Source organism: Phodopus roborovskii, unplaced genomic scaffold (assembly GCF_943737965.1).
Source record: "Phodopus roborovskii unplaced genomic scaffold, PHOROB, whole genome shotgun sequence".
Lineage (NCBI taxonomy): Eukaryota > Metazoa > Chordata > Mammalia > Rodentia > Cricetidae > Phodopus > Phodopus roborovskii.
The window spans coordinates 2,933,595-2,958,923 of record NW_026125264.1 but is presented as its reverse complement, the minus strand read 5'-3'; the positions used below and the strand labels follow the sequence as shown (position 1 = coordinate 2,958,923).

Here is a 25,329-nt window from a genome sequence, read left to right as displayed (position 1 = left end):
TAAAGTCATGAAGTCAAATCATTCCCTGTGGTGCAAGTGTGAGCTATGGAGATATTATGGAATAAATAGCCATGGTGGGGCCTCTAAGAGATAGCATAGTGTTGGAGACAATAATTAAAAAGCAGTGTCTACTGAAGGCTGATTTTGCTGGACCAAGCTCCTCACTGGCCTAACCATTTCATCCTCTCAGAGGTGGGAGCATCAGCCATCCATACTCTCAAAGATAAGGACACAGGGATATGATGAAATGAAATTGCTCAGTCCTGTGGTGCCAAGCAGACTCTTGGGGCCTCTGAGGTACCCGGAGAAGGCTTCCTTTCATCTTTAAGAGTCTGTGGATGTCTTTTATTATTATTATTATCATCATCATCATCATAATCATTACTGTTTGTGGTGGTGGTGTTTGTGACACGTTCTCCCATTGTTGCCCAGGCTGGCCAGAACTCACTATATAGCCTAGGCTAGCCTTGAACTAAAGGTAACTCTTGCCTCAGCTTCCCAAGTGCTAGGATTGCAGGTTGGGCCATCAAGCTCAGTTTCCTGGATGTCTTAACTTCCTTTTAACCAGCGCGCCACTGCTTTGGCCTTGGTAAAATGATTATACTTTTAAAAAGAACAGTAGGAAAGGCACTGTGGTGAGTCACACATCTCCTCTGAATCCAGCTGTCCTTCCTTGGGGCCTGAGATGAGGGAGTAGCTAGAGGTGCCAACCCCCAGTGACAGGATACTCAGGGTTGGGTGGAGCAAGACAGGAAGGGGGTGCTCAAGGCTTTGAGGGACAAGGATGGGCAGGGAGCTGGGTGGGGTCCTATGAAAACCTCAGCTGCTCCCCTGGTTCCAGGCCCTGGAGCAGTGGGAGGGGGAACCCAGGTGTATGGGAGGTAGGTGAGTCAAAGGAAGGCCAGGTCACATGCTAGGGAGGGAGGGTGCTGCTTCCATGATGGGATCTCTGGAGGCTCCTGTCCATCCCCAGTGGGTGCATGAAGAAACCACTGAGGCCCCACCCAGAGGTCTCTTGTGCAATCTCCTTGTCCCACCCTTCCACCTCTGCTGGGCTTTGCTTAGGCTGTAGCCTGGGAGCCTCAGAGCACTCCAGGGTCAGGCTAACTCCTACACTGAAGTCCTGGGAAAGGGCTAGGTCTGCATTCGTGGGTGTGAGACTCCTGAGGTCTGGATAGCTATGGCTGTGTGTCTGTGGGGCTTTTGTAGCATTCTGAAGCATATATTCATGTTGAGGGTCAAGGGGTTGTGTATAACTAAGACCACTTGGGGCTGGGTGATAATACAGGGGTCTTGGTGGGATATTTGCTTGTTTTAATTTTAAGCTCTTTAGACTCACGTGATCTGTTCTTTATTTTTGTTTATTGTTATTTTAAGACAGGTCTCCATAGGTAGTCGAGGCTGGCCTTGAACTTGTGATCCTCCCAAGTAGCTGGGATCCTAGTTGTGTGCTATCACCCAGCCAACATGGAGTCTTCATCCTGGTGTGGGTTGACAGTGGCTAGATGTAAGAACTGTGATAGATTTCTAGAGGAGGAGTTTTTATCACAGCTGCAGGCCTTGGTATGGCTGGGAGGCTTTTGTTTGCTTTTTAATATTTTCATTTTTGCTTTGGCTTTTTTGATTTTTGGAGACAAGATCTCACTTAGCATGTAGCCCCCGTTAGCCTGGAACTTATTAGGTAGACTGAGCTGGCCTCCGATTCTCAGTGATCTTTCAGAGCCCTTCTCCACGCTGGGATATGAGGCCTGTGCTTGGTTCCTTTCACTTTTGCCGGGTTGGAAATGGAACCTAGGGTCTCCGGTGTGCTCCAGCCATGCTCTGCCCCAAGCTGCACTTCAGCCTGGGGATGGTGCTTTGGTATGAACAGTTGGAAGTGTGTGTGGTGCTAGTGGTTCCAGTTGGTGCAGGGGAGGGATGGGTGTGTGCATCTGTGTGCTGTTCGGTTCCTGGGATGGCTGCATGTGCTGTGTGAGTGGCTGGGATGAGGGCAAGCATTCTGTGGTTTGTGTGTTGTCTCTTTAGTGTCCAGTGTGTTGGCTTTGTGCAGAGTTTGTATCTGTGTTTGTGTGTGCATGTTAATGTTCATCTTGGCAGGTTGCTCCTTTGGTGAGTGTGCTGCTGTCACGCTGCCGGTGTCTTTTGCACACTCGTGCGGTGCTGGATCGGGGCGTCTATATTCTGCTGTGTGGGGGTGTATACAGCAGTGAGCTGCCCTAAGTTTTGGTAGCTTAAGATAGAAGCTCCCTGGCATAGGCTTTGCCCTTTCTCCTCGTCAGTGGAGACACTGGGGGATGGGGACAGCAACCCTTTGTCCAGTCACAGGAAGGCCCCACCCCCTTCATCTGCAGGGACCCGGGGAGGGGCCCAGACTACCAGGCTCCAGGCTCCTGCCCATTGTTCTAGGGCCTCTGTGGGAAACTGGGGTGGACTGCAAACGGTGGGTCCAGGCCTGGACCATCACACTCCCTAGAACCTCCCAGGAACCTGGCCGGTAACCTTTAGGGTAAGGCTGGCTATGGACCCCATTGTGCAGATGGAGAAATTGAGTCCAGAACAGAAAGAGATGATTCCATGAGTGGTAAGGCCAGAGAGGTCACACACAGCCTTCACACACCTGGTATGTGAGCTCCCCACCCCCACCCCCTCCTGCTGGCCCCAGGGGCTAGATAAACAGAAAAGAAACAAAACTGTCCTGGCTCGCATTTCACAGTACTTGTGAGCTGAACATTTGCCCTAGCTCCTGGTTAAGTTCAACATTTAAATTCTATCTTGTTATTTTATTTACTTAGTGTTCATACACTCATGAGGACAGAGGACAACGTGTAAAAGCTGGCTCTCTCCTTCTCTCATGTGGGTAGGGTCCCAAGAACAGAGCTCAGGTTGGCAGCCCTTGCCCAAGCACCTTTCCCCTCCTCCACTGAGCCATCCATACAGGCCCAAGTTCAGTTTTTGTCATCATTTTGCAAATGAGGAAACTGAGGGCCTTAGAGAAATAACTTACTACTTAACTAAAATTATCTTAAGAATTATTCAGCTCCGAGTAGTATGCTGTGTGACTTTCTTTGAGCAAGCTGTTGACCTTTTCTGAGCTATGCACTTCAGTGAGCCACTAATTCTGCTCCCCCCCAACCCCCTCAATAGGGGTTGTCCTATGCAATCTACGGCCATCCAGCTGCATCTACCTGAGTGCCAGGATTACAGGTTTATCATGCCCTGTAACTCCTTCTTGCTTTCTAGAGCTCATGGGTGGAGGATGGGATCAGGAAGGAAGTGGATAACAGAGCACAAGACAAAGATCACTTTAGATAGTAAAAGAAAATAGCCCAGGGTGTTCCGAGGTCTCCAGTGAGGAGGGGACTTTTGACCTGGGACCTCAGGGTGACAAACTTGCAGAGATCTGGCTGGTAAGTGCTCTAGGCTGAGGGCACATCCAGGGCGAAGGCCCCAAGCCGGATGGAACTGGTTAGAGGAAGTCAAGAGGCTGCAGGGAGAAGTCGGAGGACAGGAGGGGGGGGTAGTGAAGAGGAGGAATTTGGGTTCTGTTCTCGATGAGATGGGCACAGACACTGTGTTAGCTGGGCCAGAGTCATGGGGTGGGATGGGGGACGCCATAGTCTCTAGTTACAAGCAGGGGTGGGGACAGCCAGAGCCCAAGGTCTTTCCCCAAAACTCCCTCAGTCCCAGCCCAGAGGCGCCGGCCTGGCTGCTGGAAGACTACACTGTGGGCACATCTGGGGAACAGCTGCCGGGCCAGGGCCAGAGTAGGTCACGTGGCACCAAATAGGCCCGCCCTGGAGCCTACAGAGCCAAGACTTTGGGAAAGGGCAGTCGAGGAACAGGCTGGAAGTACAGGTCCACAGAGACACATTACAGTGTGGACTTAGACGCAGTCTCCTCACACCCTCACACAGGAAGGCAATGCCACCTCCACACTGTGTACCCTGAAGCTGATCATTCTAGGGAGCACGAAGTGACTGCTTACTCCAGGGGCAGTTGATTCCTTATTCAGTGACCTGTGCCTCTCCAAGGTGACAAACCTGCAAAGCACGCTGAACTCCCTGGCTGGGTGGAACAGCTGAGCCCCCGGCCCTCTGGTGCTCCGGCTTAGGCTAGTTCTTAGAACAATGCCAGAGACTGAGGGAACACTAAATTACTCTGAGCCATTTGCATGACAGAAAGGGAGGCCCGGTGACAGAAATCACACCGAAGAAGCTATCCCTAGCAGGTGTGATAGCACATCTGTAGCCTTGGCTAATGGTGCCCTGCCTGTTTCTCCTGTGCCTCTCCAGAGTACACAAGGGTAAATTGTCATCTTGACTATCAATTTGACGGGAATCAGAACTAATTAAGAGACACACCTCTGGGCTTGTCCGTCAGAGCCATTTCAAAAAGCTTGAGTTGAGAAGACCCAGGGTTCAAGAGTGAATAAAGAGAGGAAAGAGGGCGTTGGAGCTTTGCACCAGCGCTGTCTTTCTGTGCTTCCTTACTGGATACAGTGTGACCGCCGCTTCACACTCACACTGCCCTGCCTTTCCTGCTCGATCTCCCACGGACCATGGTGCCTTTGCCACTCCAATGGACTACCTCCTGCCAGCCGAAAAAAACCAGTTCTCCCGTGAGTTGTTTTGTCAGGTCCTTTGTCACAACGACGAGAAAAATAACCAATATGAGAAATCACCCTCGCACTGGCGGCTCTTCCAGAGGATCAGAGTTCAGTTCCCAGAACCACATGATGGCTCACAACTGTCTATAACTCCAGTTCCAGAGACTCCCATACCTTCTTCTGGTTTTAGAGGGCATGGGCACCAGGTACACAGACATATATGCAGGCAAAAACCATACACATAAAATAAATAAGAAGAGGGCTGGGGTGTAGCTCAGCTTGCACAGGGAGAGCTTCCCTGGCCTTCACAAAGCCCTGGGTTTGATCCCCAGCAACACATAAAGAAGGCATGGTGAGGCATATCTATAATCCCAGAGCTCAGAAAGAGCAGCAGTTAATACTACATAGTTAAGTGGCATCCACCCTGGGCAAATGAGACCCCATCTCAGGAAGGGAAAGAACAAAAGAAAAGAGAACTCCTTCTGTTGTTTCTAGGGCATCTAGTAAGATGAGTTGATTTTGTGGTCCTGCTGGGAGAATAATGACAAGCCCAGACCTTTCAAGGTTAGAGAAGTACAGCAGGTAGGAACACCTAACATGAAACCCTGAGAAGCTGCGTTTAATCTCCAGAAGCCGTGCTAGATGGAGACCATGGTGGAAGGAAATAGCAAACTCCTACAAGTTGTCCTCTGACTTCACATGCACCAAGCCTGCGCACACCTGCGCTTCCACACCCTCGTCCACTTAGTTCTGATCCCTCATTTCTGTCGCCCCTACTGTGTGCAAAGCATTCTTGGCCTTGACCTCTTTTCCGCAAGCAGTCGGACCCAGAGGTAGGAACTAAGTCTGTGAGGCAGACTACTACACAAAGGAGTATAGACACAAATTTTTCTTTTTTTTTCTTTTTTCCCCTTTTTCTTGCCTATTTCTTCCTCCATTGCCTCTGTTTCTATTGAGAGGGCCTGCGACACACTACATTCTGCACTGTGAGCTTCACCCTCACTATATAAGCTTCTGTTAAAAAAGCACACTCATAGCCAGGAGTAGTGGTACTTGCCCTTAATCTCATCATTCCAATCTCTTGAGTTTGAAGCCAGCCTGGTTCAAGTTCCAGGCCAATCAGGACTATACATGACTAGCAACCTTGTCTCAAAAAAAAAAAAAAAAAAAAAAAAAAAAACACATGCATTTGGAACCTGGTGTGGTGGCTCACAACAGAAATCCCAGCAGTGGGGACTGGAGATGCAGAGGCAAGAGTCAGGAGTTTCGTGGCTAAACTTTAAACTTTGGATACATAGTATGTTTGAGGCCAGACATGAAGCTCTGCCTCAAAAAAAAAAAAAAAAAAAAAAAAAGTCTTCAGCCTTGGCCTCTTAACCTTCTCAGTGTCGATTCTTATTAGTTATATAGTTTTTCTCCCTATCCCTTTGGTGGTACTGGGGTTGAATCTACCTAGGTCTTTGCACATGCTAGACAAGCATTCTATCCAGAGTTACACCTCCAGCCTTTTATTTACCCACCCAGGCCAGACTGGCCTGGATCTCACTATGTAGTCAAAAATCAGCCTCCTACCTGCAGTCATCTTTCTGCCTCTAACTCGGGGGAGTTTGAGATTACAGGTGTAATCCATTAGGCTTGAATCTTTAACAGTGTTTCAATTTTGGGCCAGGTACATGTCTTAATCACAGCACTTTGTAGGAAGAGTGGGTCTGTGAGTTTGAGGCCAGCCTGGATTACATAGTGAACAAACTTTTTTTTTGTTGTTTTTTGTTTTTTTGAGACAGAGTTTCTCTGTGTAACTATTTTGGCTGTCCTGGAACTCACTGTGTAGACCAGGCTGGCCTTGAACTCACAGAGATTTGCCTGCATCTGCCTCCCAAGTGCTGAGATTAAAGGCATGCACGGCATAAACTTTTTTAATTTATGTATTTCCCCCTAAAATTTAAAATTTGAGATGGGATCTTCCTCAATTGCTCTGACCAACCTTGAACTCAATGCATAACCTAGACAGGTTTCAAACTTGCAGTCTGTCTTCCCTTAGCTCCCAAAGAATCCTGCTAGTATTACAGGAGGCTGGTGCTGCCTCAATGCAACTCTTTTGAGACAGCAAAGCTGTTAGCATCCTTGTTGCAGGAAGCGCTATGTGTGTCTTTGTAGGTTTCTCAAGAATTGACTACAGTAGAATCTTTGGGGCAATAAATGATTAGTTGTTAGTGTTGTAATAAAAAAAAAAAGCAATGCACAGAGAAAGACATCATACAGCAGAGCTTGGGTGGAGAGGTTTTTATTGGGGGAAACTAGCTGGGAAAAGGGAGGAGGGGAGAAGGAAGACCAGCCTCTGGGGATAAAATCAGCAAAAGAGAAGGGGGGAGGACAGAGAGACAGGCAGAGAGAAAGAGAGAGAAAGATTGGAGGTGGGCAGGGCCCTTTTAAAAGGAAACAGTGGCTGTAGCTAAGGATGTACCCTGTCAAAACTCCAAGGACAGGCCCATTACAATACAGATGCCTGAAAACTAACAGTAATTTATTAATATTCTAATTCCCTTCTCTGGCTACCTAGTGCCTTTCCAGTCCTTCAGGCAAGTCTCTCTTTTTTAAATTATCTAATTTCGTGTTTTTATTTATTTTGTGTATAGCAGGAGATGTCTTATGTATGCATCATGATGCACTTGGAAGGCAGAGGACAACTTGCAGGGCTCAGGTCACTCCATCTACCCTGTGGCTCCTGCCTTCAGGCTTGGCTGCAAGTGCCTTTACTTGGTGAGCCATATCACGGCCAACCCCAAGCAATTCTTTTGAGCAGTGCAAAGTGCAAACCTATTGTGATATGATTGTTAGCTGTTTGGCGAACACTGGAGCTTGTAAGGAGTTGGGGAGGAGAGAATTTGGCTCGTTATTGACATGTTGCTTTTTTTTCAGAACAGGTTGGCCTTAAATTCCTAATCCTGTGGATCCTTCTGCCTCATTGTTTGGGGATTGCTGGGATTGCAGATGTGACAGCCTCCTCTTTGAAACTGGTCAGTTTTCCTGGTTTCCTGAGGTGCAGCAGGCATTGGGTTATTCATTGTTCCAAGTATTTGTATGAATTCATTGCTGTGGGGAAGAGAAACCACAATGTCATCCTCTCCTAGGGAGCATACAGTATTTACCCTTGTTTCTCAAGGTTGTCTTGAGTGACAAGTGACAAGCCTCAGTCTTCTGCTTGTGATTGTCTAGGGTTCTGGGGTCAGGTAGCATGTCCTCTTTAAGAGGGAGGGTAAGGGTCAGGCCCTCACATACATACACCGTATATACCAGCCTGGCCTTGAGCTCAATGTGTGGTTTAGTATAAACTTTTTGTTTGCTTGCTTTTGGGGTTTTTTGTTTGTTTGTTTGGTTGTTTGGTTTGGTTTGGTTTTTGAGACAGAGTATCACTGTGTAGCCCCGGCTGCCTTGGAACTCCTTCTTTAGACCAGGCTAGCCTTGAACCCACAGAGATCCACCTCCCTCAGCCTCCCAGGTCCAACTATCCCCCAGCTAGGATAAACTCTTGATCCTCCTACCTCTACCTTCGAGTGCTAAGGTTGCAGGCTTGTGCCCCCACACAGGTTTTATTGCATGCTGGAGACAGAACCCAACTGAGCTACATCCTCAAGACAACACTGTGCCCTTGATGTAACAGTGCTTCTAGGATAATAGCTAAGGTTCCTGGGAGGTTTTTAAGCCCCTGTTCTTTTGTGAATAAACTAAACAGGTCCGTCTTTAGTGGTATGGAGAAAACTACGACAGATGAAGGCAAACTTCACATAGCTCTGGTTCCGAAAAAGAGCAGCGTGACTGGTCGTGGCTATTGTACAAACCAGGCAGAGTAGAGCAGAAAGCATGCACTTACACCGCGACCCTTCTAGCTCCTTCACATCTCAGACTCTCCTCCGTTTTAAAGATGTCCCTCCCTCCCAAAAGAAGACATTTCCGGTATCGTTCTATGGACCTAAGTCCTGGTCCTAAGAACTTCACGTTCATTTTCTGGAAACTGAGTCAGCCTCGAAGTCCAAAAGAAAAGAGGGCCTGCTTTAAAATCTGTCTCAGAACATGGTGACAGAGCACACCTGTAGTCTCAGTGTAGGAATCCAACTCAGCTGAGGAGGGGCCTCGTTCGAGAGGGGTTTGGAGTGTGAGAAAACCTCCTAAACCACACGAGCTGTGGGGCTGGGTGGAGGAGACTCAGCAGGTGTGGGGCGGGGAGGTAAGTTGACCCTTGGTCAACGACCGCGCCCACGAGGAACGCATTCCCAGGCCTCCCGCCCAAGGTCTGCAGGTGACAGGCTCATGGGAGGGGGAAAGAAGCGGAGAATGCTCCTGCCCAGTTTGCCGTCTCCATGACGACCGCCCGCGCGGCGCCAGTTTGACAGCCCGTCCGGGTTTTATGAATGGGTGACGTCACGGGCCTGGCGTCTAACGGTCTGAGCCGCTTGTTCAGACGCTGACACAGACCAGCCCGGGAAAGGAAAGGGAGGGGTGATCTCCGCAGCTGCTGCTCTGTGGGAGGGAGAGCTTGCTCCGAGGGCTTCAAGAAAAAAAGGAATCTAGCAAAAAGAGGAGAAAAAAATTAAAAATCACCAGCTGCTGCAGATTTGGGACCTTTCTGCAAGAGGCTGCAAATCCAGGGTAGAATTGGGGGGATGTAGTCCCACTCCACAGCGACCCTTCTATCTCGTGCAGGAATAACTCTGTCCTTCACTTTAAAGATGTTCCTGGTATCGCTCCCAGTTCAACCGACCTAGGTCTTGGTCCTAAGAACTTTACAGTTCATTTTCTGGAAATTGAAATCAGCTGGGGCGTTCAGAGTACGCGAGGGCTCTTAACATGATGTGGCAGGGCACACCTGTAATCTCAGCACCTGGGAGGTGGAGCAAGGAGCATCATAGCAAAGTTCTGAATCCAGCTTGGGTTACAAGAGACTCAGTGTCAAGACAAACAAAAACAAACAAACAAAACCCTCAATAAATAAATAAATATAAAAATAAAATTCGCAGAGAAACCCTGTCTGGAAAAACAAAAATAAGTTCGACTTTAATAAATGGCGATCATAGCCCAATCTTCCGACTGTATCTGGGAATACTGGGTTAGTCCTTAGTCAATGGCCACCCCAGAGCCAGCTACTTCTCCATTTTCGTTTATCTCATCTACAAAATAGACCTGGAGAAGCTAGAAAGAGACCACAAGAAGCTGATTCCTGGGGTCTTTTTGTTATCTGCAAAATTGGCTTAGCCTCTTTGCTTCCTTAAAGAAGCCGTTCTGCCCATGGCCTCCCACCCTTTCTATTCTTAAGCCCCACCACCTTTCCAGGAGCTGGGATCCGAGGGCGCGCTAGACCACGCCTCCAGACAAACCATTGGTTGCTTTTGAACGATCTGAACCCGCCCTGGGTCCGCCCTTATAAAAGACTGGCTCGAGCGCAAGCCTCTCATTGTACAACCTTTCCATAACTTCTGTGCACTCTCTTCCTACGCTCCCTTCGCAGACTCCTCCGCTCTTCCCCGTCTGCCTTAGAGATCATGAAGGTCGCCAGTGGCAGCACCGCGGCCACCGCGGGCCCCAGCTGCTCGCTGAAGGCGGGCCGGACCGCGGGCGGCGCGGGCGAGGTTGTGCTTGGCCTGTCTGAGCAGAGCGTAGCCATCTCGCGCTGCGCCGGGACGCGCCTGCCTGCCCTGCTGGACGAACAGCAGGTGAACGTCCTGCTCTACGACATGAACGGCTGCTACTCACGCCTCAAGGAACTAGTGCCCACCCTGCCTCAGAACCGCAAAGTGAGCAAGGTGGAGATCCTGCAGCACGTTATCGACTATATCAGAGACCTGCAGCTGGAGCTGAACTCGGAATCCGAAGTCGGGACGGCTGGAGGCCGGGGGCTGCCCGTTCGGGCTCCGCTCAGCACCCTGAATGGCGAGATCAGTGCCTTGGCGGCCGAGGTGAGGTCCGAGTCGAATCATTACATTATTCTTCTGTGGGTGGGTAAACTGAGGTCATGGGGAGAGGTTAGCGGTATGTCCGCCTTACTTTTCGGGCACATGGCTATTTAGGGGCGCCTAATGGGAAAAGCTGGCTGCTTCATCGTGGCCCTTAAGAGTGGAGAGGTGGGAACGCCTTTCCTCTTCTTGCCTTTCCATCCTGTCTCATTCCTTATCTCGCTCTGGTGTTCACAGGCAGCATGCGTTCCAGCCGACGATCGCATCTTGTGTCGCTGAAGCGGCGCACTGAGGACCAGATGGACTCCAGCCCTTCAGGAGGCAAGAGGAATAAACTGCTCTGGGTTCCCCAGGGAAGCCCGGGAAACACTCTAAGACTACCGCGGCCACTGGACTCTTGGCGGATCTGGCCACCGGGCTCAGAGGGTTGACCAGCAGAGGCTAACCCTCTCCACCTTTCAGCCCCCAGAGACTTTGGGGAGGGAGTTAACCAACCCCGTGTGTTTCTATTTTTTGAAAAGCAGACATTTTTTTTTAAATGGTCACATTTTGTGCTTCTCAGATTTCTGAGGAAATGTGTCGTATTGTATATTACAATGATCACTGGCTGAGAATATTGTTTTACAATAGTTTTATTGGGGTGGGTTTTTTGTTGTTATTAAACAAATACTTTAGATAATGTTGTAGTGACTTCTTGGATGGAGGGAGGGGGGGTCTGTGGGCAGGAGTGATGACCTCTGACCATTTTCACAGCTGGTGTTGAGAAGCGAGGAATTGGAGGGTCACATCTGCACTGTCATTCTTTCTGACCTGAATGAGTGTTTCCGGTGTCTTTAATGTCTATTCTTTTCCTTCATCCCTGGCCATTTCCCTGTTCCCTAGTGCCATAAAATTAAATCCTCTAGTAGGGCTTCTCTCAAAGTGGTCGCTGGGCCATCTGGATCACCCAGGGAGGTTGTTAAAATGCAGATGGACCTGCTGGGTCAGCCTGCTCTGGGCTGGGGAGTATTCATGCCATTCAAGTTGGAAAAGCAGGTCACTGGACCATTCATTTCCTTGCCAAGGGCAGGGGTGTGTGTCTGTGTTGTGTGATGAGACCTAGGCAAAGAGGCCTGTATAGGGCCATAGCTTGCCTGAATCAGGACTTGTGTGGCCCTCTCTTCCCCGCTGAGCCACCTTTCTCTGGATGCCAGCAGGCTGCCTTAGGGCTCCTGGCTTGTCCAAGTGGGTGATGAAATTGGCAGGGTTAGGCTGTGTACAGCTGCAGGGCCACCTGCTCTGGGTCTGAACTCAGCCCCCTCACGCTGGCCTGGCTGCTAGCAGATCAACATTTCCCCTGAGGCTACTGTGTAGGCGAGTCATGTTCCCAGCTCCTGAGAAGGAAAGGTTTCACTCAGGTTCAGTCTACCTGGACATGTGGCTTTGTGCTCACAAGGGGAGTGCACAGATGTCTAGGCTTGCCTGTGTGTGACCTGAGCAACTTGGTAGGACTGGGGCATCTCTTGTGCAGGCTTGGTGGTGTATGTAGGTAGCAAGACACGCATGATAAGCACATAGGTTCTGCAGACTAGTCCCTCCAGCCCTTTGGGCTTTACTTGGGTAGTGCTCATACCTGCCTGGCTCTGGGTTGGTAGATACTGTATGTTACAGGCTGTATAGCCACATTGGGCTCCTTTGTAATTGCCGATTACTTTGCATTTCTAGGCCACTGCCAGGTCCAGGGCAAGAGTGGAGCATCTCTTTAGGCAAACCATTTCTCAAAAGTACAATTGCCACCTCCCTGGCCAATTGTGAGTTAGAGGGGACACTGCCCTTCAAGTATCCCTGCCAGGTTAATTCCCATGGAATGCCAGAAAAGGCAAATAACTTGTCCCCAGTAGTAAGAATGATAATTTGTCACTAAACAAAATCATATAGCGTGGTCTCCCACAGCCTGGTCTGTGTAGCAAGATCCTGACAACCTAGAGCTACACAGGGAAACCCAGGGTGTCTCAAAATACACCATACAGATTGAAACCCAAATAGCCAACACTTAGAACCAGGAGCCAGACTGCTCCTCTGTCTGAAGGACCTCATGGATCCCAGTTGGGGTTAAAGACAGAATTCTGAGACAGTTTTTCACTGAGGAAACAAGCTGAACAAAAATAAAATTCAGAAATATTTATCGGGCACTTAGATTAGGTTTGACTAAGTTACGTTGACTTTAACACTAAGCCAGGTACATAAAATGATCTCAAGCATTTGATGTACTTTACCAAACAGCGCAATAATTGTAGGTGATTAAACTCTTCTGTGCCCTCTCCATCTGGCAGTTTTATAGAACTAATCTCACAGAATTGTCCAAAATAAATGAAATCCAGCACAGAGTTTTTAGCACACTGCCTGGTGCATAAGACAGTTAGAAATTATTAATCTGAGGCACACACGTGTGCACCCACTTCCTCACCATGTGAGTCCCCCCACACACACACACACACTCTTGCAAGCCCACCCACAGGGACATAGGCGTGTCCCTGCGTGCACCTCTACCCTGCAGAGCCTTTTTCTAGCCCAGGAAGGGGCCGCTGAGCCCCTGGCCACTTCCCCCGCCATCCAGGCACACTCTGGCTTCCACGTTTCCCTCTCTTCCTCTTTGGCCCAGACCCAGCCCATCTGGAGGCCGGCTCCGCAGCGGCCTGGGAGCGTTTCCATCAGCTGGGCCCGAGGAATGCAGAACTATTTAACCTGAGCATCCCCAGGTGTACGGAGGCGCCTGGCTGTCTGGGCCCGCCGACTTTGGCACGGCCGCGCTAGACAAACAGCGGCCGCCCCCGCCCTGCCCCTCCGCCCGCAGCTGCAGCCTGGCCTGGGAACGGGGCGGGCGCCGGCAGCTTGCATAAGAGATACCAAGGAGGGAGGGGGTCAGAGGCCACCAATGTGTGTGCATATTTCCAGTTGTGTGTGTACCCCAGACCAAGGGAGGGCCAGAGGCCACCAACGTGTGTGTGTGTGTGTGTGTGTGTGTGTGTGTGTGTGTGTGTGTGTGTGTGTGTGTTTGGAAATCATTAACATCTCAAAAATCTCCTGCTAGGAGCAGGACAAAGACTGAAGAGGAACCACAGGGCAAGTTCCTTGGGTGCAGGACTCAGGGTCCTCTTTATTTAACAAACACATAGGGCTTAGTATTTGCTAGAACTTATCCTACACTGGGTCTTAGACAAAAGGCCAAGAAATGATTAGGGACTTCATATATATAAGTGATAGGCATTACATATACTAAACTTTTTTTTAAAAATGTCAATTTATGCCGGGCAGTGGTGGTGCATACCTTTAGTCCAAGCACATGGGAGGCAGAGGCAGGTGAATTTCTGTGAGTTCAAGGAAAGCCTGGTCTACAGAGCAAGTTCCGGGACAGTCAAGGCTATTACATAGAGAAACCCTGTCTCAAAAGCAAACAAAAATCAAGTTAGTTAACCCCTTCATCACCCAATGCAATCTCCTGCTCATTTTGGTTGGGAGTCTAGTCTTTAGTGCTGAGCCATCTCTCCAGCCCCTTAAGCTCTTTTTACTAGCAAAAATAGTAATGGTTGAGCCTCAAACATGATAGACAAGCACCCTGACCGACCACATCCCCAGCTCTTGCTCTTTTTGAGACAGCATCTCACTCTGTAGCCTGCCCATATGTGAGCTGGCTTGAGAAATGGCATCCCTCCTACCTCTGTGATTACGAACTGAGGAACAGAGGCAGGAGGATCAGGAGTTCAGGGAAACCTCACCTACATAACAAATTTGAGGCCATCCTGAGCTACATGAAATCCTGCCTCAAATAACAAGAACAAAATCTAACCGGAACCCGGAAAGGTAGAAATAGCCCAGGTTCCCTCTGTATCTAAGATGTCCCGGGTCAAGTTTAATGTGACCTGCCTTTGAGAGGACCCACATAACCAGATGGAAACCAACCAAATCCTATGTAAAGGTCGGTTCTATCTGGAGAGTGAGGGATCATCGAACCCTAATATTTACATGCATTCTTACCTCCATCCCCAGGGGCCAGTGGTACTTACTGAGTTTTTGTTGTTTTTCTGTTTTTGAGGCAGGGTTTCTCTGTGTGGCCCTGGCTGTCCTGGAACTTGTTATGTAGACCAGGCTAGCCTCAAACTCACAGAGCTCCACCTGTCTCTGCCTCCTGAGAGCTGAGATTAAAGGTGAGCACCACCAACTGCCTGTTCTTAGACTTTTTCTTAATGACATTAGTTTTTCTTTTTTGTTTGCTTGGTTTCTTTTTTCTTGATCACTATGTAGACCAGGTTGGCCTCAAACTTAGAGTGATCCACCTGCCCCTGCATCCAGAGTTCTAGGGTCAAATGTGTATCACCACTATTAGTTCCCACTGCACCAGCAGCCCGCCTGTGCTGCCAGAGCACTTAAGTTACATCATCACTGGTCCCCAGGTGCCTTTCCATCATCAGCTATGCAACACGGGCACTCCTTTAAAATGTTCACCAGGAGTTGGGTGGTGGTGGCATATGCCTTTAATCCCAGCACTCAGGAGGCAGAGGCAGGTGGATCTATGTGAGTTCCAGGCCAGCCTGGTCTACAAAGCTACACATAGAAACCCTGTCTCAGAAAATCTTAAAAAAAAAAAAAAAAATCCACCAGGCACAGCTTTCTCTCTTGCCTCTCTTCTTCCTCTTGTCCTGGTCCTGTCTGTCTGTCTGCCTGCCTCTCTCATGTGCCTACTCCTATATGGCCTTACACTCTTCCCCTCCCCCTAATAAGTCTAACTCTGTTGCACGTGGTGTGTTTGCTTTGTGGCATGCTTTGACAGGGCCTGATAAAACATACCCACTTTGCCTTCCTTTCTCATTTATCATTACATTATACATCACAAGCTTGGCTTGTTTTGAATTGGAGACAAGGTTTTACTCTGTTACCTAGTCTGGCTTTGAATTCAAGGCAGTCCTCCTGCCTCAACCTCACAACTGCTAGGATCACAAGTGTGGGCCAGCCACTGCCCCCAGCAATAGCACTGACTCTTATTGAACACCAGAGCCACCAACCAGAGAGGGTTACCTAATGCCCAGGGTCACATAGTTGGGTTCCCAAGTGGTAGGCACACCTCAGATCCTGCCTGGCTGCTGTAGGGAAAGGAGGTGAGTCACAGGGCCAGGCAAGAGTTGGGTGAGGCTGGGGTGAGGACCAGGCACAACTTTCCTGGAAAAGGAAGGGAAGAGGAAGCTGTGCTAGGAGGAACCACAGGTCGAGGGAGCAGGCCTGGCTCCCTTATCTCTCTGACCCCACCCTGGCTGGCTCTGCTTCCTGCCCCTGACTCTTGCAAAACCTCCTTCCCAGAGCTTCCCCCAAGAGAGGTGCCCCAGGCCCGTACAGGGTTGCATCAGGGCCTTGTGCAAGGAGCGGTTAGGAGAAGATGAGAGGATGGCTGGAGGCCAAGAGGGAAGCAGGAGAGCCAAGCCCAGTGCCATTTCTGATCTGATGTTTGCTTCTGCCTGGCTCTCCAGCAGCATCGAAAGTTTCTGTACACTGCTCTGAGGTTCCAGCAAAGTCAAATCTATGCACCCTGAGCCCCAGGCTAAGCTGTTGTCACTACTCCTGGGAATTTATAGGAGTCCCAACTCTTAGTCATCCTGTAGTTAGAAAGCTCTTCCAGTACACAGGGACAGACTACCAGAACTAAGTCCCAGCAAGACTCAGCACCATCTAAGAGTTTCTATTCTTAGATGAACATGGATGGTCAATGAATATGTGAATATGCACACATTTACACTGAAATGACCCAACAAGCTTAAAGTTCAGGCTCCTCACAATAAGAGTTCTAGCTTAGAGTTCATGGGTTTCTTTGTGAGATTTATCAAATTTGTATGTTGTGTTCTTGTTAGAGAGCCACAACACCTAGGTTGTGCCTTGTGCTTGAAGAGAGGCAAGACAGAAGAATCACGATTTCGTGTCTGTTGGGTGTTAAGACCCGGGATCTCTAAGCCAGGAGAAGGGTGAGGAAAATTGCTGAGAGATGAAGCAGTGGACTCTCCCCATCCCCCCAGTAACCCTCATGAGGCAAGCAAGTATCAGCTGTGTGGGTTCTGGTTTTTATCTGGCCACTCGCGCCCCCTCTCGGAAAGAACTGGGACTGCGCCCGCACGGGTGAGAAACCCCATCTTGGTCCCCACTGTTAGAGACACTCTGAATCCTGGCGGCCTCTAATGGACTGTGAGAGTATTAAATTCAAGTATGTGTGTGCTGCCCTTTGTTTGGTTTATGAGTATGCATCCAGGTTCTCAGATAACTGTTCCCCAGAATCCGAAAACTTCCACCCACATCAAAGCTCTGATTGATTAAGAGCTTGTATATTGGGGCTGAGACATGGCTGCTCTTCCAGAGGACCTGGGTTCAATTCCCAGCACCCACCTGGAAGCTCAAACTGTCTGTAACTTCGATTCCCTGGGATCTGACACCTTCACACCAATGCACATAAACTAAAAATAATTAAAAAAAAAAAAAGATCTTGCTGACAGGTGATGGCACATGCCTTCAATCCCAGCACTCGGAAGGCAGAGGCAGGCAGATCTCTGTGAATTTGAGGCCAGCCTGGCCTACAGAGTTTCAGGACAAGCTCCAAAACTACAGAGAAACCCTATCTTGAAAAACTGAAAAAAAAAAAAAAACTTATATATCGCTGGGTAGTGGTGGCACACGCCTTTAATTCCAACATTGGGGAGGCAGAGGCAGGTGGATCTAAATTCAAGGCCAACCTGGTTTATAGAGTGAGTTCCAGGACAGGAAGAGCTATTACACAGAGAAAGCTTGACTCCAAAAAACAGATGGATAGATAGATAGATAGATAGATAGATAGATAGATAGATAGATAAAGATAGATAAATAGAATAATTCATTTTTTTTTAAAGTATCTCAGGCTGGCCTTAAACTCTTTCTTCTTTCTTTTTAAACTTTTTTGCCTTGAACTCCTTATGTAGCTGGGGATGATCTTGAACTTCTCATACTCCTGCAATCATCTTCCAAGTGCTGGGATTACAGGCATGCCATACCACGTAAAACCTAAGATCACCCTCAACCACAGAATCCCAGGCCAACCTGAGACTCGTGAAATGCTCTCTCCATCAACAAACAGAACAGGTGACAGAAAGAGTTTTGAGGGTGTCTCAGTTCACAGTTTCACAAGGTTGACTCCATCATGGTGGGGAGGGCGTGGGAGGAAAGCTCACATAATGGTGGATAGGCAAGAAGGGCCACAGTAGAAAGGGGCAGGGACAATATTTTCCTAAGGACCTACCTCCTACTTTCTTAAAGCTGGGTCCCATCTCCTCCTAAAGTCTCCAGAACCTTCCAAAATGGTACCTCCACCTGGAGGCCAGGAGCTAACACCACAAGCCTGTGAGGGACAGTTTTCTATTCAAATCATAACACAGACCTTGTCCTGTGACACAAACTGTATAGGGCTCATGGTGTATCTTAGGGTGAAGCACGCACTTTACATATTCCAAGCCCTGGGTTTGAGTGAGGCCCAGCACAGAAACAAACCAAACCAAACAGGAAACAAAGACAGAAGCCACTGAGTGACCCCAGGTTTCTTTCTTGGGGGAACAGTTCAAAACAGGTGTGTGTGCATGTGTGCCTCTGCCTCCAGAATGCTGGGATTAAAGGTGTATGCCATCACTGCCCAGCTGACCCCAGATTTTGTTTTTTAGAGACTGGGTTTCACTGTGTAGTCTTGGCTAGCCTGGAATTTGCTATGTAGACTTGCAGAGATATGCTTGGCTCTGCTTCCAGGAATTACAGGAGTATGCCCCACCAGGCCCAGCTCCAAAGTTTTGTTTTTGTTTGTTGTTGTTGAGGCAGGGCCTCAATCTAGCCCAGGCTGACCCTGAATGCACACTATAGTCCAGGCGACCTTGAACTCAAGATGACTCTGCCTCAGTACCCTGAGCGCTGAGATTACAGCCATCATGCCTGCCTGCTCCTTCCCAGTTGTTTTAAGACACAGAGTTTGGGGTTGTTTGTCAGGGAGCGTAGCTGATCTTTCCTGTTCAGGGAGCATAGCTGAGGTGATCTTTCCTGTTCACTTGTTCATTGTTCTTCTCTGTCTCCCTGAGTGTTCTGCCTGCTGCCCTATGGCCACTGACGGCCACAAAGGCATTGCTCAGTGAACATGTGTTTCATAAAGAAGGCAGTTAAATAGATCCCGACCTGCCATACTAGTGTCCAGCTTCGTATCCAGCTGGGTGGAATTTGGGACAATACTGTAGAGACCCTGGCGTTGAGGAGAGGGGAATGTAAGCTTCCGACATCTAGAGCCCTCAGCTGTGGGGCAGGAGCATTGAGAACAGCTCCGGTTCTAGAATGCGGGTGATGATAAATGTTATAATAAATTGTGAGGGGAACCTTGACAGATTCCATGGCAGGCGAGGGTGACTGAGGCAGGGAACAAACACGCCAGGCAGACAGCTTAGCGAGAGGTTTAATTAAAAAGGGAAAGTGTGTGTGTGGGGGGGGGCAGGGGACATAGAGACACAGAGACAGAGAGAGGACAGAGAAGAAGAGGGAGACAGGAAAAGTCCGTCTGCTCCTGATGAACAGCAGGAAAGAGAGAGGGAAAGAAAGTGTTAAGTGGGTGGGGTCTTTCTTCTAAAAGGGTCCTTTGCACCTCCGTGAAGACTATGCAACCATGGAACCCTGGGATGACCAGGGTACTGCCTGAGTGCATTCTGCCAGGTGACGGGGCAGGCCAGCATAGTGCCTGAACCCTTACACTATGGAGGCTCCTACATGCTCTCTTGTGTCACTTCTAGAGCCCACAGCTGTGGTTCTGGAAAGCTCATGATGATATGGAGGCCCTTACATGCACCCTCTTCTTGTTCTGACCTGTAGACTTTGCACAAAAGAAAAGAAAGAAAGAAAAGAAAAACTTCAAACAATGTTTGCCAAATCTCCTTTATCTGAATTCACCTCCTCCGGGAACCTCTCACAGGCTCCCCTGGGGCTATAGTCTGGATTTGAAGTGCCTTTTCAAAAGCTTTCTGTACTCAGGGCTTGGTCTCTAGCTAGGAGCAATGCTAGAGGCCCCTGCTCATCCATAGATGAAGCCACTCATTGGTGAATTCATTATTACATTTTTTTGTTTTTTGATTTCCCCAGACAGGGTTTCTCTGTGTAACCCTAGCTGTCCTGGAACTAGTCTTTAGACAAGGCTGGCCTTGAACTCACAGAAATCCAACTGTCCTCTGCCTCCTGAGTGCTGGGATTAAAAGTTTAAAACCACCAGTGCCCGGTTCATGATTAAATTTTTAAAAAGGCTAGGCCGGTTGTGAGACTAGCCTTTAACTAAAAACATTAATCTAGTCATGAGCTTAATGGTGGAGATGCACACCTTTAATACCCACATTGGGGTGGGGGGCAGAGACAGGTGACTCTATATGAGGCCAGCCTGGTCTACAGAGTGAGTTTCAGGACAGCCAAGACTGTTTCACAGAGAAACCCTGTCTCAATTTTTTTTTCTTTTTCTTTTTATGTGTATGGGTGTTTAGTGTGTATGCATGTATATCTGTGTACCTTGTTCATGCCCAACACCCAAAAAGTTCAGAAGAGGGTAGGGTGTCAGATCCCCTGAAACAGGGAGTTATCGATGGTTGTGAGCTGCCGTGTGGGTGCTGGGAACTGGAACCGGGTCCTTTGGAAGAACAGCCAGTGTTAACTGCCAAGCCATCCCTCCAGCTCCAGATTCACAATTTGATGGCATCATTAAAAGGTGAAAGAAAATAGAAGGCAATGCCTGCTTGGAGGAAATAGGTCACTAGGGGATGTGACGTCGAATGGCATGTCTTGTCCCTGATCTCTTCGTCTGTCTGTCCATCACTTGTTACTGGTTGCCATGAAGCGGTGGCATCTCTGCTCTGACACTGTTCCGATGTACCACACAGCCATGGGCTGAAATCTATTAAACCATGACTCACCTTTATGTTGTTTCTCCTAGTTGTCTGCCACAGGAATGAAAAGCTAACTGACATGCTTCTGGAGTTCCAAAGACAAGCTTCTTCCCCTACTTCTGTAACTCCTTCGTTTTGTGTTCAGACAAGGTCTCACTGATCTTGGGCTGGCCTTGAACTCCTGAGTGCTGAGATAATAGAGTCTTAGAGACAATCCTGTCATTCTAACTATGTTCCTGCAAAGCAACTTCTTATCTCACATTACAGCCTCCCAATAGTCACCCAGAATCCATCACTTCCACAGTTGAGTCTAGTGACCCTGAGCTTCTGTCCCAAGACACCCTCTGAGAGTCAGGTCTGCGCTGAGAATTTTGTAGCAGCACCTCACTTCATACCTGCTCAGCTCAGTGAGGGCAGAGCTGTAATCACTCCAGCTGAGGAGCTGAAAGAAAACGTCATTCTGGATATATAGTTGACAAGTGTTCTTCCAGATCCATTTAATATCAGCAATATGACCATAGCTTTTTCTTCGCTTTTATTACTTATTTACTTAAGAGGGTACATGGTGCATTGATGTGGAGGTCAGAGGACAACTTTCAGGAGTTCTCTCTTCCTACCATGTGGGTCCTGAGGATCAAACTCTCTTCCGATTGGCAGAGAGGTTTTACTCGCTGAGCCATCTCTTCAGCTACTCATCTTTTAAAACAGGGTCTCGTGTAGCCCAGCCTTGCTTCATAGTGAGTAACCTGGACCATTTAGTAAGACCCTGTCTTAAAATAGAAAGTAAATTATTTTTTAAAAAGTTCTGGGGATATAGCTCAGTGGCTGAGAGAGAACTCACCTAGCATGTGCAAGGCCATACGGTCAAATCGCTAATCAAGGAGAGAAAGCAGGGTGTGTGTGTGTGTGTGTGTGTGTGTGTGTGTGTGTGTGTGTGTTATAGAGGCATGAACCTATAACTCCAGTGCTAGGGAGGCAGAGAGGAGAGGCTGCCTGCGCTTGCTGGCTAGCCAGCCAAGGACAATCAACAAACTCTAGGTTCAGTGAGAGACCCTGTTCTGTAAGATAAGGTAGAGAGTGATAGATGAAGACACAGGAGGCTGACATCTGGCACATATCACACATATGGGCATGCACGCACGCACGCACGCGCACACACACACCCCTCACAAAGTAAAGTAATAATATTTGGGGTTAGAGAGATTGCCCAGTAGTTAAGAATGTTTCCAGAGGACCGTTGTTCAGTTATCAGCGAGCACATGGCACAATAGCTCACAGCCACCTATAACTCTGACTCCAGGAGATTCCATCTTTAAAATATAATAATGGGTTGGGCGGCGGTGGTGATGCATGCCTTTAATCCCAGCATCCCATAGGCAGAGGAAGGTGGATCTCTGTGAGTTTGAGGCCAGCCTGGTCTACAGAGCAAGTTTCGGGACAGCTAGGGCTGTTACACAGAGAAACCCTATCTTGACAAACCTTTCATCCTAGCATTTGGAAGCAGAGGCAGGTGGACCTCTGTGAGTTCATGGCCAGCCTGGTCTACATAGTGAGTTCCAGATCACCTAGGGCTACATAGTGAGACCCTGTCTCAAAAAATAACAATAATTGTACAGTAGGGCTGGATCAATGGCTCAATGGTTTAAGGGCCTTGCTGCCCTTGCCGAGGACCTGAAATCAGTTCCTAACACCCACACAGTAACTGCTGTTCCAGGGGATCAAATTCTGTCTGGCCTCCTAGGGCACCAAGCATGCACGTCTCCAAAGAAATATATATACACATGCAGGGAAAAACAAACAAACAAACAAAAAACACTCAAACACATATACTGAAAAACAAACAATTCGACCGTGTTTTAAGAGCCACAAAGGATGTTCTTCAATGGCCCTACAGGCACAGTGGGCCGCCATACCTACCATGCCCCGCGAAGGGGGGCCTGTCTTCTTCACTCTTCCTCAGCCCTGGATAGAGCTTCCAAACAGATGGTCCTCATCAGCAGCTTCACTCCACATGGCAGGCCTGCAATTCCCACAGAAGCTGGTGGGAAAAGATAGGGAAGGACTGAGGGTCATGTTCCACATAAGCCCTCCCTGGGGAGGCCCTGGGAGAGGCTGGAAACTGAGGCCCAGAAGTGACACTGCTCGTCCACTCAAGTGTGGCTGCAGTAGAACCCACACATAAGCTACTCCTCCCAGTACAGCCCCCATCATCTCAGAAGAGTGCAGGCATGCTGGGTGTGGTGGCAAGACCCTGATTCAACCACTGGGGGGGGGGGTGCAGAGCCCGGGAGTGGGGTAGGGAGGACTAGGCTGTGGCATGGAGGACTCAAGGTGTGCTTCTTCAAGGTTACATGACAGAGTCCTCTGTCCTCCGCTCTAGGGTCTCCTCTCCATCACAGTTTGTCAGTCTCCAAGAAGGAAAGCAGTCGTTTGGTATCTCTCACATCTGGAATTACCTTGGTTGGAAGGGGAGGGTGGCTCCTAGGAGAGAGTACTAGAGAGCCTGGCTGGACCTGCCTTTGGCACTGGGCAGAGGAGTGGGGCTATTAAAATCCCAGGACCTTGTGCCAGGCATTGGTGGCGCTAGCCTTTAATCCCAGCACTTGGGAGGCAGAGACAGGCGAATTTCTGTGAGTTCAAGGCCAGCCTGGTGTACAGAGCTAGTTCCAGGACAGGCTCCAAAACAATACAGAGAAACCCTGTCTCGAGAAACTAAAACAAAACAAAATAAACAAACAAACAAAAAATCCCAGGACCTCATATTTACCTTCCCCAGGTCCTGCTACCCTGGTCTAGAATGGAGGTGATATGCTTCGTGCCTTTAAGTTCTTCTAGTATCTTCTTTTGAATGTTTGCCCTTGCAAGTTCATCCTTCCTTGAGGACTAGGTGCCTTCCTTTCCGTAAACTGGTCTGAACAGGCTGGAGCTCTGATGGGTGCGCTGGGGATGAGCACACACCGTGGACACACACTGTGACTCCAGTTCACAGTGGGACCACAGCCCTCGTCTGCCAGTCTACTGACAGTCTGTCCTTCCCTCCTAACCGAACCCATGCTCTTCTTTGCTTCCACAGTACTGAAACTGAACCCAGGGCCTTGGACGTGTTGACCATGCACTCACAACTGAGCTGGATCCCCAGCTTTCTTGTTCTCTTTGGAATAAAATTCAAGATCCTGCTCGGTGGCTCACCCGTCTCTCTCCCTCACCTAGCCTCCTCTTGCAATCCTCCCTGGCCTGTCCACCGTGGCCTTCCTTCTGGTCTGGAATACACCCTGGGTCTTTCTGTCTCCAGGCTCCAACAGGTCATTCCTGATGCCTGGAACCAGACATAGAACAGGAACTATGTCTGGTCTTGTCACTGTATGCAGCTGCATTGGGTCTCAATACATTCTTTTCTTTAAAAAAAAAAAAAGAAAGAAAGAAAGAAAAGAAAAAGAAAGGAAAGGAAAACGTCTGTTTTGCTGTGAGTGCTGGGATCAAACCCAGACCCTTGTCTATGCTAAGCAAGCATTCTTCATCTGAACTACACCTCCCTGCTTCCCAGCCCTACCCCTCACCCCTTTTTTCTTTTTTTTTTTTTTTTTTTTTTTTTTTTTTTTTTTTTTTTTTTTTTGAAGTAGGATCTTTCCATATAGCTCTTGCTGGCCTGGTAATCTATATGTAGTCCAGGCTGTCCTTGAACTCAATGTGATTCTCTGGCCTCAGCCTCCTGAATGCTGGGAGTATAAGTGTTTGTCATTAAGCTCCATGGGCTACCGAGGTCTGACTCTGTAGCTCAGGTTGGCTTTGAACTCATGGCCAGGTAGGAGCACTTGCTGAATGAATTATCCTCTGACCTCCACCTGCTTACTATGGCAGCCCCCCCCCACATATTAATAATAACTTTATTTCATTTATTTATCTTTTTTTGGAAACAGGGTCCCTCTATATAGCTTTGGCTGTTCTGGAAATCACTATATAGGTCAGACTGGCCTTGAACTCATGGAGATCTACCTGTCTCTGGTTCCCCAGTGCTGGGATTAGGCTGCTTCATTGGCACAGTATCAATAAATAATTCTTCTGTTTCTTTTTGTTTTTGAGGTGGTGCCTCACTATATAGCCTTGCCTGGCCTGCAACTAGTTATGTGGTTCAGGCTGGCCTCCAGCTCAGAGTTGCCTGTCTCTTTCTCTGGAATGCTGGGTAATTATTTATTAAATGTACCTGAGCTTTTTCTGGTAATGAAGTTAGTCCAGCCAGTGAAGTACAATACAGGAGGTAGGGAATACTAACCTTAGGTCTCTCTCATGGGTGAGAAAATGAGCTCAGAGACATCAGGCCATTTGCTGAAGTCACACAGCTCAGATGAACAATCCAGGGGGAGGCTCTATCTCTCTTTCCTTAGAGACAGGGTCTTGCAGCAAACCTGTCCTTGAATTTTGTGATCCTCCTGCCTCCACCTCTGGAATCCTGCCACTGCTGGTGGCCTTTCCTCTCTTCCCACACCTCTCCCCTCTCAGGATAGAGGGCTGGAGCAGAAAACCCACAATGGTGCTTGAAGGCTGCCTGGGGTAAGAGGCTGGAAGGCTGACAAGACAATATAGTCACACCTGTAACCCCGGAGACCCGGCAGTGGAGGCAAGAGGTAGCCAAGTGTCTGCTATATAGTGAGTTCGAGGCCAGTCTGGGCTACACGAAACCCTGACTCAACACAAAACCAGAGAGCATTCCTGGTGGAATGACAAGAAGGATGCAGTAACAGGGACGTCTTCCTGCTCCTCTGCCAGCCAGGGGTCTGCGGCGGTCCCCCGCACCGGGGGACAGGGAGAGCAGCTGCAGCCCTCCCTCTTTTCCCTGGGGACG

The 25,329-nt window shown here is 48.8% G+C and overlaps 1 protein-coding gene across 2 annotated transcripts; it reads left to right on the top strand.

The window, feature by feature from the left end:
• The first annotated feature begins 10,110 nt into the window (after positions 1-10,110).
• On the top strand, positions 10,111-11,233 carry Id1 (inhibitor of DNA binding 1). 2 transcript variants are annotated; one of them, XM_051193500.1, is made up of 2 exons: positions 10,111-10,562; positions 10,792-11,233. In XM_051193500.1, the coding sequence occupies exons 1-2, from the start codon at positions 10,144-10,146 to the stop codon at positions 10,844-10,846; spliced, it is 474 nt and encodes a 157-aa protein (XP_051049457.1). In that variant the 5' UTR covers positions 10,111-10,143; the 3' UTR covers positions 10,847-11,233. The 2 variants fall into 2 exon arrangements, with proteins under 2 accessions (XP_051049457.1, XP_051049464.1); XM_051193507.1 differs by having other exon boundaries at positions 10,115-10,557.
• The last annotated feature ends 14,096 nt before the right edge of the window (positions 11,234-25,329 follow it).